This window comes from Cydia amplana, chromosome 24 (assembly GCF_948474715.1).
Source record: "Cydia amplana chromosome 24, ilCydAmpl1.1, whole genome shotgun sequence".
NCBI lineage: Eukaryota > Metazoa > Arthropoda > Insecta > Lepidoptera > Tortricidae > Cydia > Cydia amplana.
In genome coordinates, this window is record NC_086092.1 from 5236808 (window position 1) to 5250828 (window position 14021).

The following is a 14021-nucleotide window of genomic DNA, read 5'->3' on the forward strand; positions in this document are numbered from 1 at the left end:
TGTACTGTAAAAGAACATTATACACCAAAAATGATGCCACTCAGCTTGAGTTATGACACCTTCATCATCTTCCTCGCGTTGTCGCGGCATTTTGCCACCGCTCATGGGAGCCTGGGGTCCGCTTGACAACTAATCCCAAGAATTGGCGAAGGCACTAGCTTTTCCAAAAGCGACTGTCATTTGACCTTCCAACTCAGAGGGTAAATTAGGCCTTATAGGGGTTAGTCCGGTTTCCTCACGATGTTTTCTTTCACCGAAAAGCGCCTGGTAAATATCAAGTGATATTTCGTACATAAGTTCCGAAAAACTCATTGGTACGAGCTCTGCTGGGGTTAGAACCCGCGACCTACGGATTGCAAGTCGCACGCTCTTACCGCTAGGCCACCGCTTCCATTCGCTCTTAAGATCAATACAACGATATATTCGGTTTTTGGTTTAGCACAAAAAAGTACAATGCATAATTACAAGACGGAGAAGAAGACACTATTCTCTGAAGACCTACTCCTCCTTATAAATTCTTGGTAGCCGTTTTTCGGCTAGTGCATATTTCTTACTAAAAGAAAGATGGGCCCTTTTAGCACACGGGGTATAAGGCGTGCTAAAAGTTTAAGGAGACTATAAAATGTTTTTATAGATATACCCTTCGGTATTGGGCAGTGACGGAATACAGAAGAGCCTTGGCAGTAAATAGGGCTGAGACGAGTCAATACTGCTAATGGTGTGATAGATATATATTTAGAGCAAAGCCAGTTTAGGAGCCCGTTTCTCAAAAGCTTGTAACTTGTAGTACAAGCGGATGTCACTTTTTGATTGCTGTTGTTAGAAAGGGACTTCCACTTGCATTACAAGTTACAAGCTTTTGATAAACGGGCCCCAGGAGTCCAATAAAGATTTGACAGCTCGTTATGGTTTTAAAATGGTTTTTTATACTTATTTTCTATCAAGCAGAAACGTCTGCGAGCGATACTAGAAATGTTTATATTAAAGGAGAAATGAAATAAAAATTACACTTTCGGCAAGACTCGAACTTGCGACCGATGTTCCAATGTTCCAAGTTCGTGTAAATTTTGATATACTTTAATATAAACAAATCGGTTTTGATACGTCTTTGAAAATCGTATTGGTGATTGATACGCGACACAAGACTTACATCATTTTGCATGCGCCAATCAGCGTATACAGGGTGCCTTTGGGAATGAGGATATTTTTTGATTCTACGACTAGAGAAATTAGTATATTTTTTTGTAAATTTTAAACGTGATAATTCTATGTAAAGTTTTCACTAGTTAAAACCAATATACATACATGGTAAATACACCGTTTGTAGGGTGAATTGTCCCCTGGCTGACGGGGCGGAATAACAAGAAAAGTTGAACCACACTTTAATAGTATTTAGACCACAAGCTTACTTAGATAAATAGAGATTTGCGCAATATTTATATGAATTGTATTGTTATAAGATAAAACTGAAGGGGGCAATATTAAAGCGAGATACGTTATCAGTCCTGATATTGTACGGAACTGATGGCTTTTTGATTCCATGGCACAATTAATAGAATTAGGTCAAATAGCTAAGTTCATTTAACTTTCGCTTTTACCAAAGATAAGGGTGACCGGTCTGGCCTAGTGGGTAGTGACCCTGCCTGTGAAGTCGATGGTCCTGGGTTCAAATCCCGGTAGGGCATTTATTTGTGTGATGAGCACAGCTATTTGTTCCTGAGTCATGGATGTTTTCTATGTATTTAAGTATTTGTATATGTGACGTCCCACGGGTAAACCACCTTATGGCCGTTGGCGCTTGCGCTATTATTATTGCGGCGCTATGCGACGTAAGCGCCAAGTGCCATAAGGTACCTTTTGCCGTGGAACGTCACATATTACCTATATCGTTGTCCGAGTACCCACAACACAAGCTTTCTTGAGCCTACCGTGGGACCTATTCGTGTAAGAATGTCCCTATAATATTTATTTATTTATTTATTATATTTATATTTATAGCCCTATGTGGGAGAGGATCTCTTGTCTACCATCAATTTCGAATTTCGTCGATCGAAAATCTGTGGAAAACGACGAATTGATATTTTTGAAATACGAGCAATAGAGATTGGGAATCTAGTGGTATTGACCACTGGTTTTCAATTCCATTAGTAGAATTTAAATGCCTAGTAGTGGAGATATATTGCAAAGATAAACATTGTTGATACCCCGCTTCGATAGTATTATATTTATAATCTAAATGACCATGTTAGCCTAAAATCTTATATATGTACTGAAGAGTCGTGTTTTAAATATTTGGCCCCGTTGCAAATCCATCCGGTATATCAATTTATTATAACACAAGTGACTTTTTCCCTTAGAAACAGTCACGAACACTATTAACATGTCGCAAACATATCCACTCAAGAGAAGTGGATAAATTAAATTACTCTACATGATACACTCAAGATCATTCAAAGCGGGTCGCTACGCATGGACAAAGACATATATATATGTAACTCCGTATAAGATGAATAAAGTCTAAGGAAAACTGCCTAAGAAAAAGTCATTCTCGGATAGATGGCGCACACACTTTTGACCTATGCTCGGCTAGATGGCGTCGACGACACCGTTTGATATTTAACAATTTTAACTCATAGGTATCAATGAAAAAACATGGGTCAAAATCATATAAAAATAATAAAATCATTTATTATTTACATTTACATATACCTATATACATTTTTTTATAGTTTTATACAATTTAATTTTGTGTTTTAGTCGTGTGTCGATAAATGGCAGTAAATTTACTGTGACTACAAAACTTATTATGACAGGACCCCTCTATACTATCTATTCTCTTCGACATGGGTATAACCTTGCTAAGTGTGCCGTTTTAATTGTGTTTGAGTGTATGACACTGACGTTGACGTTAAGGCTCAACTTTGCTTATGATAATCCCTTAATTCGGTACGTGAAGAGAGCTTAGGAAGGGTTCCGTAGAAAGGGATAGACTCGTTCGTGCGTAACTTTCAACATTCCCGTGACTCCTGTAGCCTTACCACGAGTTTTTCGCAAACTTTTTACATCTCGCTCGCACCATTAGCCAGTAGGTACGAGTGAGATGCATACAAAGTAAGTTACGCACACGCTAGCGATAATGTTGGGTAGGATCGAGTCTTTTGAGTCCTCTGCTTCAAGACTCGACTCAGTTTTTCAGACACTTATAATTAAGCCTTAACTCGAGTTCTGTACAACTTAATAGAGACCCGAGTCTTTTGTAGAGACTTGAGTCCTTTTCAGAGAACTCTCGATTTTTTTAACAAACAAATTCAAAATGCATTGTCGTTATGTAAAATTTCTGGATTAGGTACACAAATAATACATTAACGCCTAATTTCTTTACTGTTAGGCTCGAGTCCATTTGAGTTGCTCTTAAAAAAGACTCGACTCGGGACTTAAAAGACTCAGAATAAGTTTTTAAAGCGCAGAGTCTCGTAAAAACGAGCCGAGTTCTACGAATTCAGACTCAAAGGACTCGAGTTCCTAAAGTGTCATTCAATAGAACTTGCTAACTATGTAAACAAACCGCCATACTAAAATTGACACTGAATGTCAATTTACTAGTAACTTTTGTTTACATAGTTAGCAAGTTCGATTGAATGACACTTTACCAACACTAGTTGAACCCACTGTGTGTTTTCCCGACTCGCGCTTAACTTGTATTCCACACACGTACTCACTTTAAGCGTAACAAGAATGTAATAAGGTATGCATGGAAAGCTCACTCCTTGGCAGATGCTTTGATCTGACACGTGTCAGCGTCGTCTTGTGTCAGAAGCAAGCCTTATCATTGCTGCCTAGTGTCGTAACGATACAAGTGCGAAAAGTAGGAAATTCGCAACTCGTGTCGATTTAAAACATTCGATCCCTTCGGTCGTGTTTCAATTTAGCGCCACTCGTTGCGATTTAATAGTACATTGCGATACAAATGCGAAAAGTAGGAAATTCGCAATGAGTGGCGATAAATTGAAACACGACCGAAGGGAGTGAATTAAATCGACTCGAGTTGCGAATTACCTTTTCGCACGTGTATTGTACAACGTTCTACACCTAGTACACCTACACCTACAGTAGATAGGTACATAATATATGGCCCTTTAAATTTTCGACATAGGCACGTATTGTGCTAATTATCGCACTAGGGCGGTAATTAGCACCATATGTACCTACTGTAAAAATTATTTATTTAAAAGGACAGTGGATGGTCACTTTTTTCTACAAGCATAGTCCCATTTTCCTCTCTGGATATTGACATCATGCAAATATTGTTACGCAATTTTTTAGATTTTTTGATCATTATATGAGTTAGGAGCGTAATACAAATTCCATTAAAATGTCCCTATTAACTCTTATAATAAGTACAAAAAAAGTAGGTAAACTGAGAGGAAAATGGGGACTACGTTTATATGTAAAAGCATTCGTCCCTTTCCCTGGTAAGTATATAAAAGTTACGTAAAAAAATAATTTCGATATTCCAGACTATAAAGCTGCTCAATCCAGATATAATTTATCTATGACTTACACAACCGCTACGTCACTAAAATTTTCTATGACGTCATATCTCCCATCCTCTTCCCTCATGACGTCATGGCTATCGACATACTTCAACGCCCCACTCGAAAACATACTTAAAATCAATCGCATTAAGGCTCAAAATAGATGAGCTTCGCTTTCCCTAACTGACGTCATGGATTGTAACGGTCGAAACGGAATAGAGATTATCGACTTACGCTGTAAGAGATAAGGTTCGTTTTTGTTTATGTTCTATTTTTAGAAGTATTTTTTGATGTCGTAAGTTCAGGATATATGGGTGGGACGCCCAGTTTGTACAGTTTTGGTGAAAGGTCAGGATTTGTAATGGTTTTGTTGTGAGTTACGCCGTTTTGGTCTGAGTGATTTAGGGTCCTTGTATATTGCACGGTATATTGGGGATATTGGGGATATCGCATAGCTGACATTTCCGCCTATAAATAGCCTATAAGTGACGTTTTCAGATTAAAGGCACCACAGGAGATAGATGATAGTTGGTGCCTTTTTGTGTGTAAACAAACTGTTTTGCCTAATAACAGGAACATTAAGTAAAATGAGCCAGCTTAAGGATTTAAGGTAGTTTCCCTCCAGGGCCCGACTTATCTTTCCACACTGTATTATATACACGGTGTTTTTATTAAATTCCGTTAATTTTCAATTTTTCACGTAGGTATGGCTAAGTACGTGAAAATAATGTACATTTAAGGGAACTAAATGGCATTAATTTCCCACTACACCTAATAAATTTGGACACCTAAATAAGGTTGTCTGGAAGAGATCGCTTTTTAGCGATAAGACCGCCTGTATTTAACCTCTTCTTTTCTGTATTCTTTGTATTGTTTTCTGTAATGAGGTGTGTAATAAAGAGTATTTGTATTGTATTGTATTGTAAATTTCACACTCGTTTACAATTTTAGCCATATCGCCATTATAACACAATCTAATATTATCTCAATAGATGTGCAAAGCGATTAAAGTAAAGCTTGTAAAGAAAGACATACAACTAAAACAGCAATACAAATGGATCTACAGTTTGCTCCAAATATTTACTGAAAGTTCGACACCATCCAATATGCAGCTGACACAGACCATTTACATATTAGACGGAACGGATAATTTGTATAGGGTAACCCGTGCGAAGCCAAGGCGGGTCGCTAATATCCGATACAATTCTATTTGTGACGTTAAAACGGCCTTGTCGGATATACTTACCATAAGTCGGAGGGACCGGAAATACCGCGGGCAACAGTTCATTGTTATTATGAATCTTTAAATTACTATATCATCTCTTTGCCTGAGATACAGGATTATATTGCTAGTTCAGGTGCACATAATAATGTACGTAATATGTAAAAGTTCACGCATAATGTAACATTAATAGCAATAACGTTTTCTCAATAAATTATTCTTATTCTTATTCCACATTTCATGGTGCAGAGTCTATATGAGATAGATCTATGTCAGCAGAATAAATGAGTTCCAGAACAAATATAAACAGTGTCCTCCCTTTACCCTTTTAAACACAAGCTTTTCCCCTCACACACAAGGTCGTTTTCCGAATTCGATATTTGAGTTGCGAAAGTAATACAGGGATGAAAATGAGCCATTTTGCATTAGGCGATTGCACGTAAATCCTATGGAAATATACATCCCAACAAAAACATTTTCTTGTAAAGTGTTGCCAAGACGAAACCTTTAAAGGCCTGAGTGGACGCTCGAGTTGGGCGTGCAGCGGGGCGGGGCGTGCGGCGTGCATGTTAAACAAATGCAAACGTATAGGAGCGGCCTTAGTGCACGCTGCTCACATCACGCGTGAGCCCACAGCCACGCTGCACGCCCCGCCGAACGTTCCGCTTCGAGCGTCCACTCAGGCCTTACACTCAGGCTCACACTATCAAAAAGTTATCAGATCTCTTGTAGAGTCAAGCTTCTAACTCTACAAGCGCTAACTTCATAAACTCTACACCTTAGTCAAAATATGTGGCTTGGCCGTTTCGGGCCGTTTCGTCCGGTTTTCAGGGTGTTGTTTTTGTACGAGCAAGCGAAAAATTCCAAATTTGAACCGAAAAATTGAATCTTGAGCGTTGCGAGGTTTCAAAGTTTGCCCCCAAGTGAAACACAAAAATTTTCACCACACCAACCCGAAGAAAATATTTACTGTAAGATATCAAACAAAATCAAACCAAATGAAATACAAATGAACGTGATTAAATATTTATCATTCAAAATCATCATTTAAAAGTCAATTCTACCAACTAACTAAGGAAACAACTCAAAATTTGCATCTGATTACTTTGCCCCACATGTGGATAAAATGCAACTTTCTTATCAGTTTTTGAACAATCAAAAGGGCTTTTACCAGCTGGTGTCGTGAAAAATAATGTATTGTTTCGGAAATCAATTTAAAACACATTAATCAAATCCCTGTCACTCCATCTCTCCCACTTGAATCTAAGCATTTTATCTTCGCTGCCAACCCTAGCTGTCGCGCCACCAAATTGTTAAACTTCGACGATTAAAATTCAAAAGAGACACCCCTATTGTCGCGGATAAAATTGTGAAGTTAAGGGCTCATTTAGACGGCGCGCGTTACATTGCGGACCATTAGGGTGACATCAATTCAGCCGACCAATCAAATGACGCAATGTAATGAAACTCGCATGCAAGTTTTTGCACCACCTAAATGAGCCCTAATTTCTGTTTCATGCGATTTTACCTTGAAACGGGATTTGCTTTTTGTTTTATATTGAAAGGTCGGGGGTTCTATTTATTTAGGTTTTCCTATCGTGGCAAAATTACAAAGTTTTGGATTCAACTATGTTTGTCTATGACATGACTGACTTGTTTTTGCCTATCATGTAGAAAAAAAACTCAAAATCAAACCACGACAGTCTATCTTTTCAATTGAATTGCTAAGTCTATCTGTATCAGCTCTATGGAATGAATTATCGCCCGAGCATTTCGCAAGAAAAGAGCGTACTTAACCCTTTCTTAAAATCCGGCAACGCACTTGCGACTGTTTTTATAACAAATGGTTTCTTTTTTGGATTTTGTTGCTTGTTACTTGGTAACTTACCAAATAATGCTGCTTTTTTAGGCATATTAAAGATTTTCAGTAACACTGACCCAAAATCATCCAAGATTTTTTCTGCATAAATGATTTATTTGGCTTAAACTGAAATACGATTGTAAATACATCATTAATCACATTAACACCGATCCACGTGACACTTCTTTATTTTGGATGCGCATAATTTGAGCGAATCACGGTTCTTTAACAGGGGCGCGACTCATACATTTTTAATTATAGCCCGATTCGGGAAAGCGTATTTTTGTGACACGTGCGGATTACGTCGTATGAACTCCGCAGTTTAATTTTAAGACAATATGTACAGCTTAAGTGGGACTGGGCTGGACATGTCTGCCGCATGCACCCAGAAAGGTGGGCCAAAATGGTTACTAAGTGGGACCCACGGAACACAATAGACGGTGCAGGCCGGAGTTCAGGCAGACCGAAAAGGAGATGGCGGGACGACTTGGACGTATTCTACCCCAAATGGTGGGAAAATGCCGATGACAGGGTCGAGTGGAGAAAACGAGGGGAGGCCTTTGCCCAGCAGTGGGACACCAAAATAGGCTAGAGAAAAAAAAAATGTACAGACCGTAAGGGTAACATTCCATTTCTGACCGCAGCTGCACTACTGGTACTGAACGCGTCGCTGTTACTGTCACGTTCCATAGTAAAATGAACAGTAATGCAGCTGCGGTTGGAAATGGACTGTCACCTTAAGGATAAACACAACTGAAATAAGGAAGGGGCCTTGTACAGACATTAATCGTACATCGGCAAACGCCAAACGGATAGTAAAAATGTATTGTAATGACAGATACTACGAAATATCACTATACATTACCTGTTTAACTTTCGAGTTGGAATTCCTTGCCGGCGTCTATATTTCCGAGCTAATATAACCCGGCAACCTTCAAATAAAGGGTGAACAGGCACCTTCTGGGCAGACTCGCTCCATCGTAGGCCACGTCTTCGCCTCGGCTAGTCTGTGGCCATGAGTAAGCCCATTTTTAATATCGTTTTCTAAGAACGATTATCAACTTGACTGCCCACGTAGCCAATGTGCCAATCATTAACGTAGCGTATTGTAGCCATCTCTCTCTATCACACTTCCATATTAGTGCAACAGTGACGGTTGCGTTTCGTACGCTACGGAGCGTAAACGATTGCACGTTGGCCACGCACCCGGCCCCATGTCGCGCTGAAATACTAAATGAGTATGGGAGCAACAAAGCGTGTTGGCCGGCAGTAGAGAGTAGACTTATGGATTCCATCTAGTAAGTGATCTATGTTAACATGTCATAAGGTTAACTGCGGACAGTGCCCCTGCCAAATCGAGCGAAAAAATACGACTGGCATAACCTGCAACTTTTTGCAGTATATTTTATCAGTAACGTATTTTATACATGCAAAAGGGCAGTGAAGTATAAAGCCTCGATTTCGCTCGACCGACAATTACGCTATTGCATTGGAATGGAGCTGGAAAGCGGCGACTTCGGTTAGGATCGAAAGTTAACGCTTTCCGGCCGGAGGCTAGAAAAATAGTTTAATACATATTTGAGAAATTCATTCTATTCATTATTAGCGTTTGGCCGTTTTTGTACAGTCGATTTCACAAACATTTTTACAAACCAACGTTCCAAATATACATTCACACTGTACCCCGGCCACGCACTCGACGAGTGGCATGGGAAGTGTCGAGGGAGGTAGGCAGATAAATACGTAAGTACAGTCGACTACAAAGAGATGTATCCACTTTTTCACCTTACTGCCTTGTAATAAGGTGATACGCCGATGGTGAGTAATGAGGGTTTTGGGCTGTGTTTGGTGATGCATTGGGTGCTGGAGGTGAAACAATTCAAAGTAGATTCCAACTACATAAAGTACTCACCCCATCCGGACTCTGTTTCTTGACCTCACAGAACTCGTTAAGGACATCCTGTAGCTTCTTTGTTGAATCTGTAACAGACGTTAAGAATATAATAGAATAGAACAGAATATAATTTATTCGTAAGCACAAACAAACGAGACAATACATAATGTACAAGAAAACACAAAATAAGATTAAAGTGCCACGAAATGGCATCATCTCAGGATGTTGCTGGTGGCTTCCAGCGCTGGTCTTCCGATGAGACCATCAGTGCCACAAGTATTTAGCTAATAATAACCAGGACCAAGGAAATATATATAGGTGCAAAGATGAAAAAAATATTGGAGATAGATGGAAGGTTTCAAGAGTTAGGCCAATCCAAAAAACCGGCCAAGTGCGAGTCGGACTCACGTTTCAAGGGTTCCGTACATAAAGTCCGACTCACGCATGACTGCACATTTCTTATAGGTTTTCCTGTCATCATGTGTCAATAAGTAAAGACCTATTTTGTGTATTTTTTTCAAAATTTTAGACCGAGTAGTTTCGGAGATAAAGGGGGGAATGGTCGGACAGACAGACAGGCGCACGAGTGATCCTATAAGGGTTCCGTTTTTTTCTTTTGAGGTACGGAACCCTAAAAAGCGAAGGATTTTTCCAACCCATCGATCCGATTCGGATTCGCCTCACATGCGTTTTGATAAACTAAACTTGATGAAGGAAACTTTTGTTACTAACATCACAGGGCGGACACGCCATACATCAAAAATGATTTGCGTTTATATGTGTGCGCGGCACTTGAATTTCTGACGGAATCCTGACGGAATCTCAGTAGAGCGACTTACGCACACATTCATGTCGCGGCCTGTTGCGGGCGAGGTAATCCGAATCGGGGCGGTGCGTGTCCGTTCTGTATGATAATACTATTACTTATTCTGTGCTAACATGTAAGTTTCGAAATAAATTACTTATTTGAATTGAATTGAATTGATACTTAACCGTGATCTGGCGAAAGAAAAACTTTGTGATACAGCGGAAAGTACGGGGGGCTATTGAAATTAGTCGTCATCCAAACTGTCTTAATTTTTAACCATCTTTTATTAGGTCGACCTGTATGTAACTATGTACCTAATGGAATCTAAGGTAACTAATTTAACCATCTTCCAAGGATCGTAGCGTCATGAAAATTGGCAGCTGTATGTAGTTCTGATGACAATACAATAATCTTATGGTACTGTCGAACTGATATGATGATGGAGACAGGAGGTGGCCATAGGAACTCTGTGATGAAACAACGGAACCTAATTGTGTTAGGGGTTTTTAGAATTGTCTCGATGAGTATTAGTTGTCTGTGGTAAGAAAAGTACAGTCAGCGATAAAAGCTTGTACCAAAAATGAAATTTATGCCAAAAACTTATTATTTTTAACCGTGATTGTGGTTGATTAATGGTTAGTGCCTCCTAGCTGGAAAGGTATTTTAGATACTAAGTACGTCGGTGTTCAGTGTGGACGAAACTTTAGCGAATGACGTAGTGAGTGTTGTGTGCAACCCATTATTAGACTATTATGCCGAAATGAGGATAGTTTCTCGCGGGTGTCATTCTGAATCCCTAACAACGTTTGTCCTAAAGTCACTTGCCCTAACTGGTTTGTCCTAATGGGCACATGTCCTAACGATCAATTGTCATAACGATTATTTTCCATTTTTAATGTAAGGTTCTGAAAAATGGTTAGGTTTTAGAACTTGCTGCCACAAAAGTGGGTTAGGTTAGGGTTAGAACTGCGACCCTCGCAAAAAAGAATATATGCTTAATAACATTAGGATCGGTAATCAATAATTAGGGAAACCAAAATTAGGGTTTTTAGTGTTAGGACAACTGATCATTATGACAAACAATATTAGGGAATGCAAAGATAGGAGAAAAGACTTTAGAGATTCAGTTATAGATCCGTTTCTCGCCTTCCCTGCCGCCGAAGTCGCTCGCGCCGAGTCATCGGTCGCTGCATAGAAAAATATAAGTAAAGAAAGAGTGGTAACTCCATACATTAGTTTTCTTACCAAAACGCCTTCCTAGTCGACATCTAACGACAAGGTAGTGGAACTATCAGTACCGCTACTTGACACCAGATGTCATAAGTTTCGCTACCTACTGACGAAAAATGTAGGTACTACCTACTAAAACAATTTACAACTAATATTATTGTCGAGCATTAGAGTTTTTGTTTGCCGCTCCATCTATTGTCGAGCGATTTTCGACTTAAAATACATGAGACCATCGCGTCAATCAGTACATTTTATTGTATGTAAAATACACATAGGTATTTAACTCGGCTGAAAAGTACCCATTCTGACTCGATTTATTGGCGCTCCCACTCCATTCGAGCGTTTAAATACCTCGCCAGAAACGAGTGCCATTCATCAGTTGGTAAATTGATGTACTAGAGTTAGACCAAGAAAAGTCTGCAAGGGTTTTGATAGCAAACTCAGTGCAAGTGTTATTTTAAACCATAGAGAAAAAAATACATAGAGTGCTCACTCCATACATCAGTTTTAGTACCAAAAAGACTATTAGCATCTATTAGCATCGAGTAGCGGAACTATCAGTACTGCTACTAGACAATAGATGTAGCAGTACTAGCAGTACTGATAGTTCCGCTACTCGATGCTAGATGTAGACACTGAAATTAATAGTCTGAACTGATGTATGGAGTGAGCTCTCTTTGTCTTACTATATTTCTCTATGTTTAATCGTCAAACTTCTATGTAGTGCACTGCCTTATGGGAATATAGTTCAGATCCGGAAGTCATTTTGATGACGTCATTCCGCTGAAGTAGATGGCCGGCGCCGCTGTCTCCCGGCAGTTTTGGAGACCCACTACCATGCCCAACAACATACTAAAAGTTGGTAGCGGTTTCCGGATCTGAACTGTCTCTTCGACCGTTTCCCATAAGGCATAGTACTAATGATATCGAAATCGTCTAATATCTTGGTTTAACTCTATTACTCCGAATCCAATCCATCTAATAAACAAAATGGACTTTATTAAATTGCACTGCATTATATCAAAGGGGATTACTCCCACATAATACGAACATTTAAGGTAAAAGGTCAAACGCACAACATGAGCGTTGTTGATCAATATCATTAGGGGCTATTAGTGAATTGTGTTCGCTCACTAATACATTTAGGTATTAGTGGCAGAAATAAACCGGTTGTAGGTACTAAAAGAGGTGTGGGAGGATATTTATATAGCTTAGCAAATCAATTATTTGTCAATAGAAAAACGTGAATCATTAAAATTTTACATATTATTATTTCAAATTTACTGCCATTTCTACTGACAAAATTGGTTAACCTTTCCAATTGATCATCGATTTAGATTTTTTGACCCCAAGCAAACTCGGCTCATACCAAAAATATCCTTAGAACTTATGTTACTCTTCGGCGAAGAAACATCGAGAGGTAACCGGACTCCTGATAAGACCCAGTTTTCTCAAGTTTGAAGGTCAAATTGTCAAAAAAAATGGGTCTCTATTGTTTCCCAAATAAACCATAATGTATTGTTTGCCCGCGTTTTCGTTAGTCATAATTCATTTGGTTCAGAAACGCGTCACTTTTCAGGATTGCCATAAAACAAACCTAAACTAACCTAACCTATGTATAGGATAACCTAACGAAAATCCTGAAATGTTCACGGTTTTAGTTTTATGACTAATGATAATATGACAAAAAATACATTATGACTTAAAACTTTATGGGAAACAACGGGACTCCCAAAAATTTAACCAATGTCTGAGCCAATTCTTGGAGTTACATACATCAACTGATGCACCTTTACGGTGCAACCGGGAAAAGGTTAATATGAGGTTTAAAACACCCTAATTATGGAGTTAAAAAACCGCCTAGAACTCCTCGATATCGATGTTTTATGTATCTCTTCTTCAATCTTGTTCCTCGCGTTGTCCCGGCATTTTGGCCACGGCTCATGGGAGCCTGGGGTTCGCTTGGCAACTAATCCCTGGAATTGGCGTGGACACTAGTTTTAACGAAAGCGACTGCCATCTGACCTTCCAACCCAGAGGGTAAACTAGGCCTTACTGGGATTAGTCCGGTTTCCTCACGATGTTTTCCTTCACCGAAAAGCGGCTGGTAAATATCAAATGATATTTCGTACATAAGTTCCGAAAAACTCATTGGTACGAGCAGAGGTTTGAATTCGCGACCTCCGGATTGCAAGTCGCACGCTCTTACCGCTAGGCCACCAGCGCTTCTTCGATCGATGTTTTATGTATACGGAAAACCATCTCCATTACCACTTAATTGCCTTAGAGAACGTTCAACGCAAACGCTTTAGACATTTGATACCGCACTAAGACAAAACAACCAACTGAAGACCGACTTCGACAAGGTTGTAACCGCCTATAGTTTTCATAGGGAGATAAGACTGTCTCACCAAGTAATGGTATAATGGAAGTCTAGTTGGCGGAAAACTGCTTTTCTTGGAAGATAAAGC

At 39.3% G+C, this 14021-nt stretch overlaps 1 protein-coding gene across 1 annotated transcript in view; it reads right to left on the reverse strand.

Moving 5' to 3' along the window:
• The window catches only part of LOC134659278 (diacylglycerol kinase 1), a 181707-nt gene that overhangs the window by 63073 nt on the left and 104613 nt on the right, over positions 1-14021 (reverse strand). The window contains exon 3 of the mRNA XM_063514931.1: positions 9531-9598. Within this exon, the coding sequence (XP_063371001.1) occupies positions 9531-9598 (68 nt within the window). The remainder of the gene's footprint in view (positions 1-9530; positions 9599-14021) is intronic.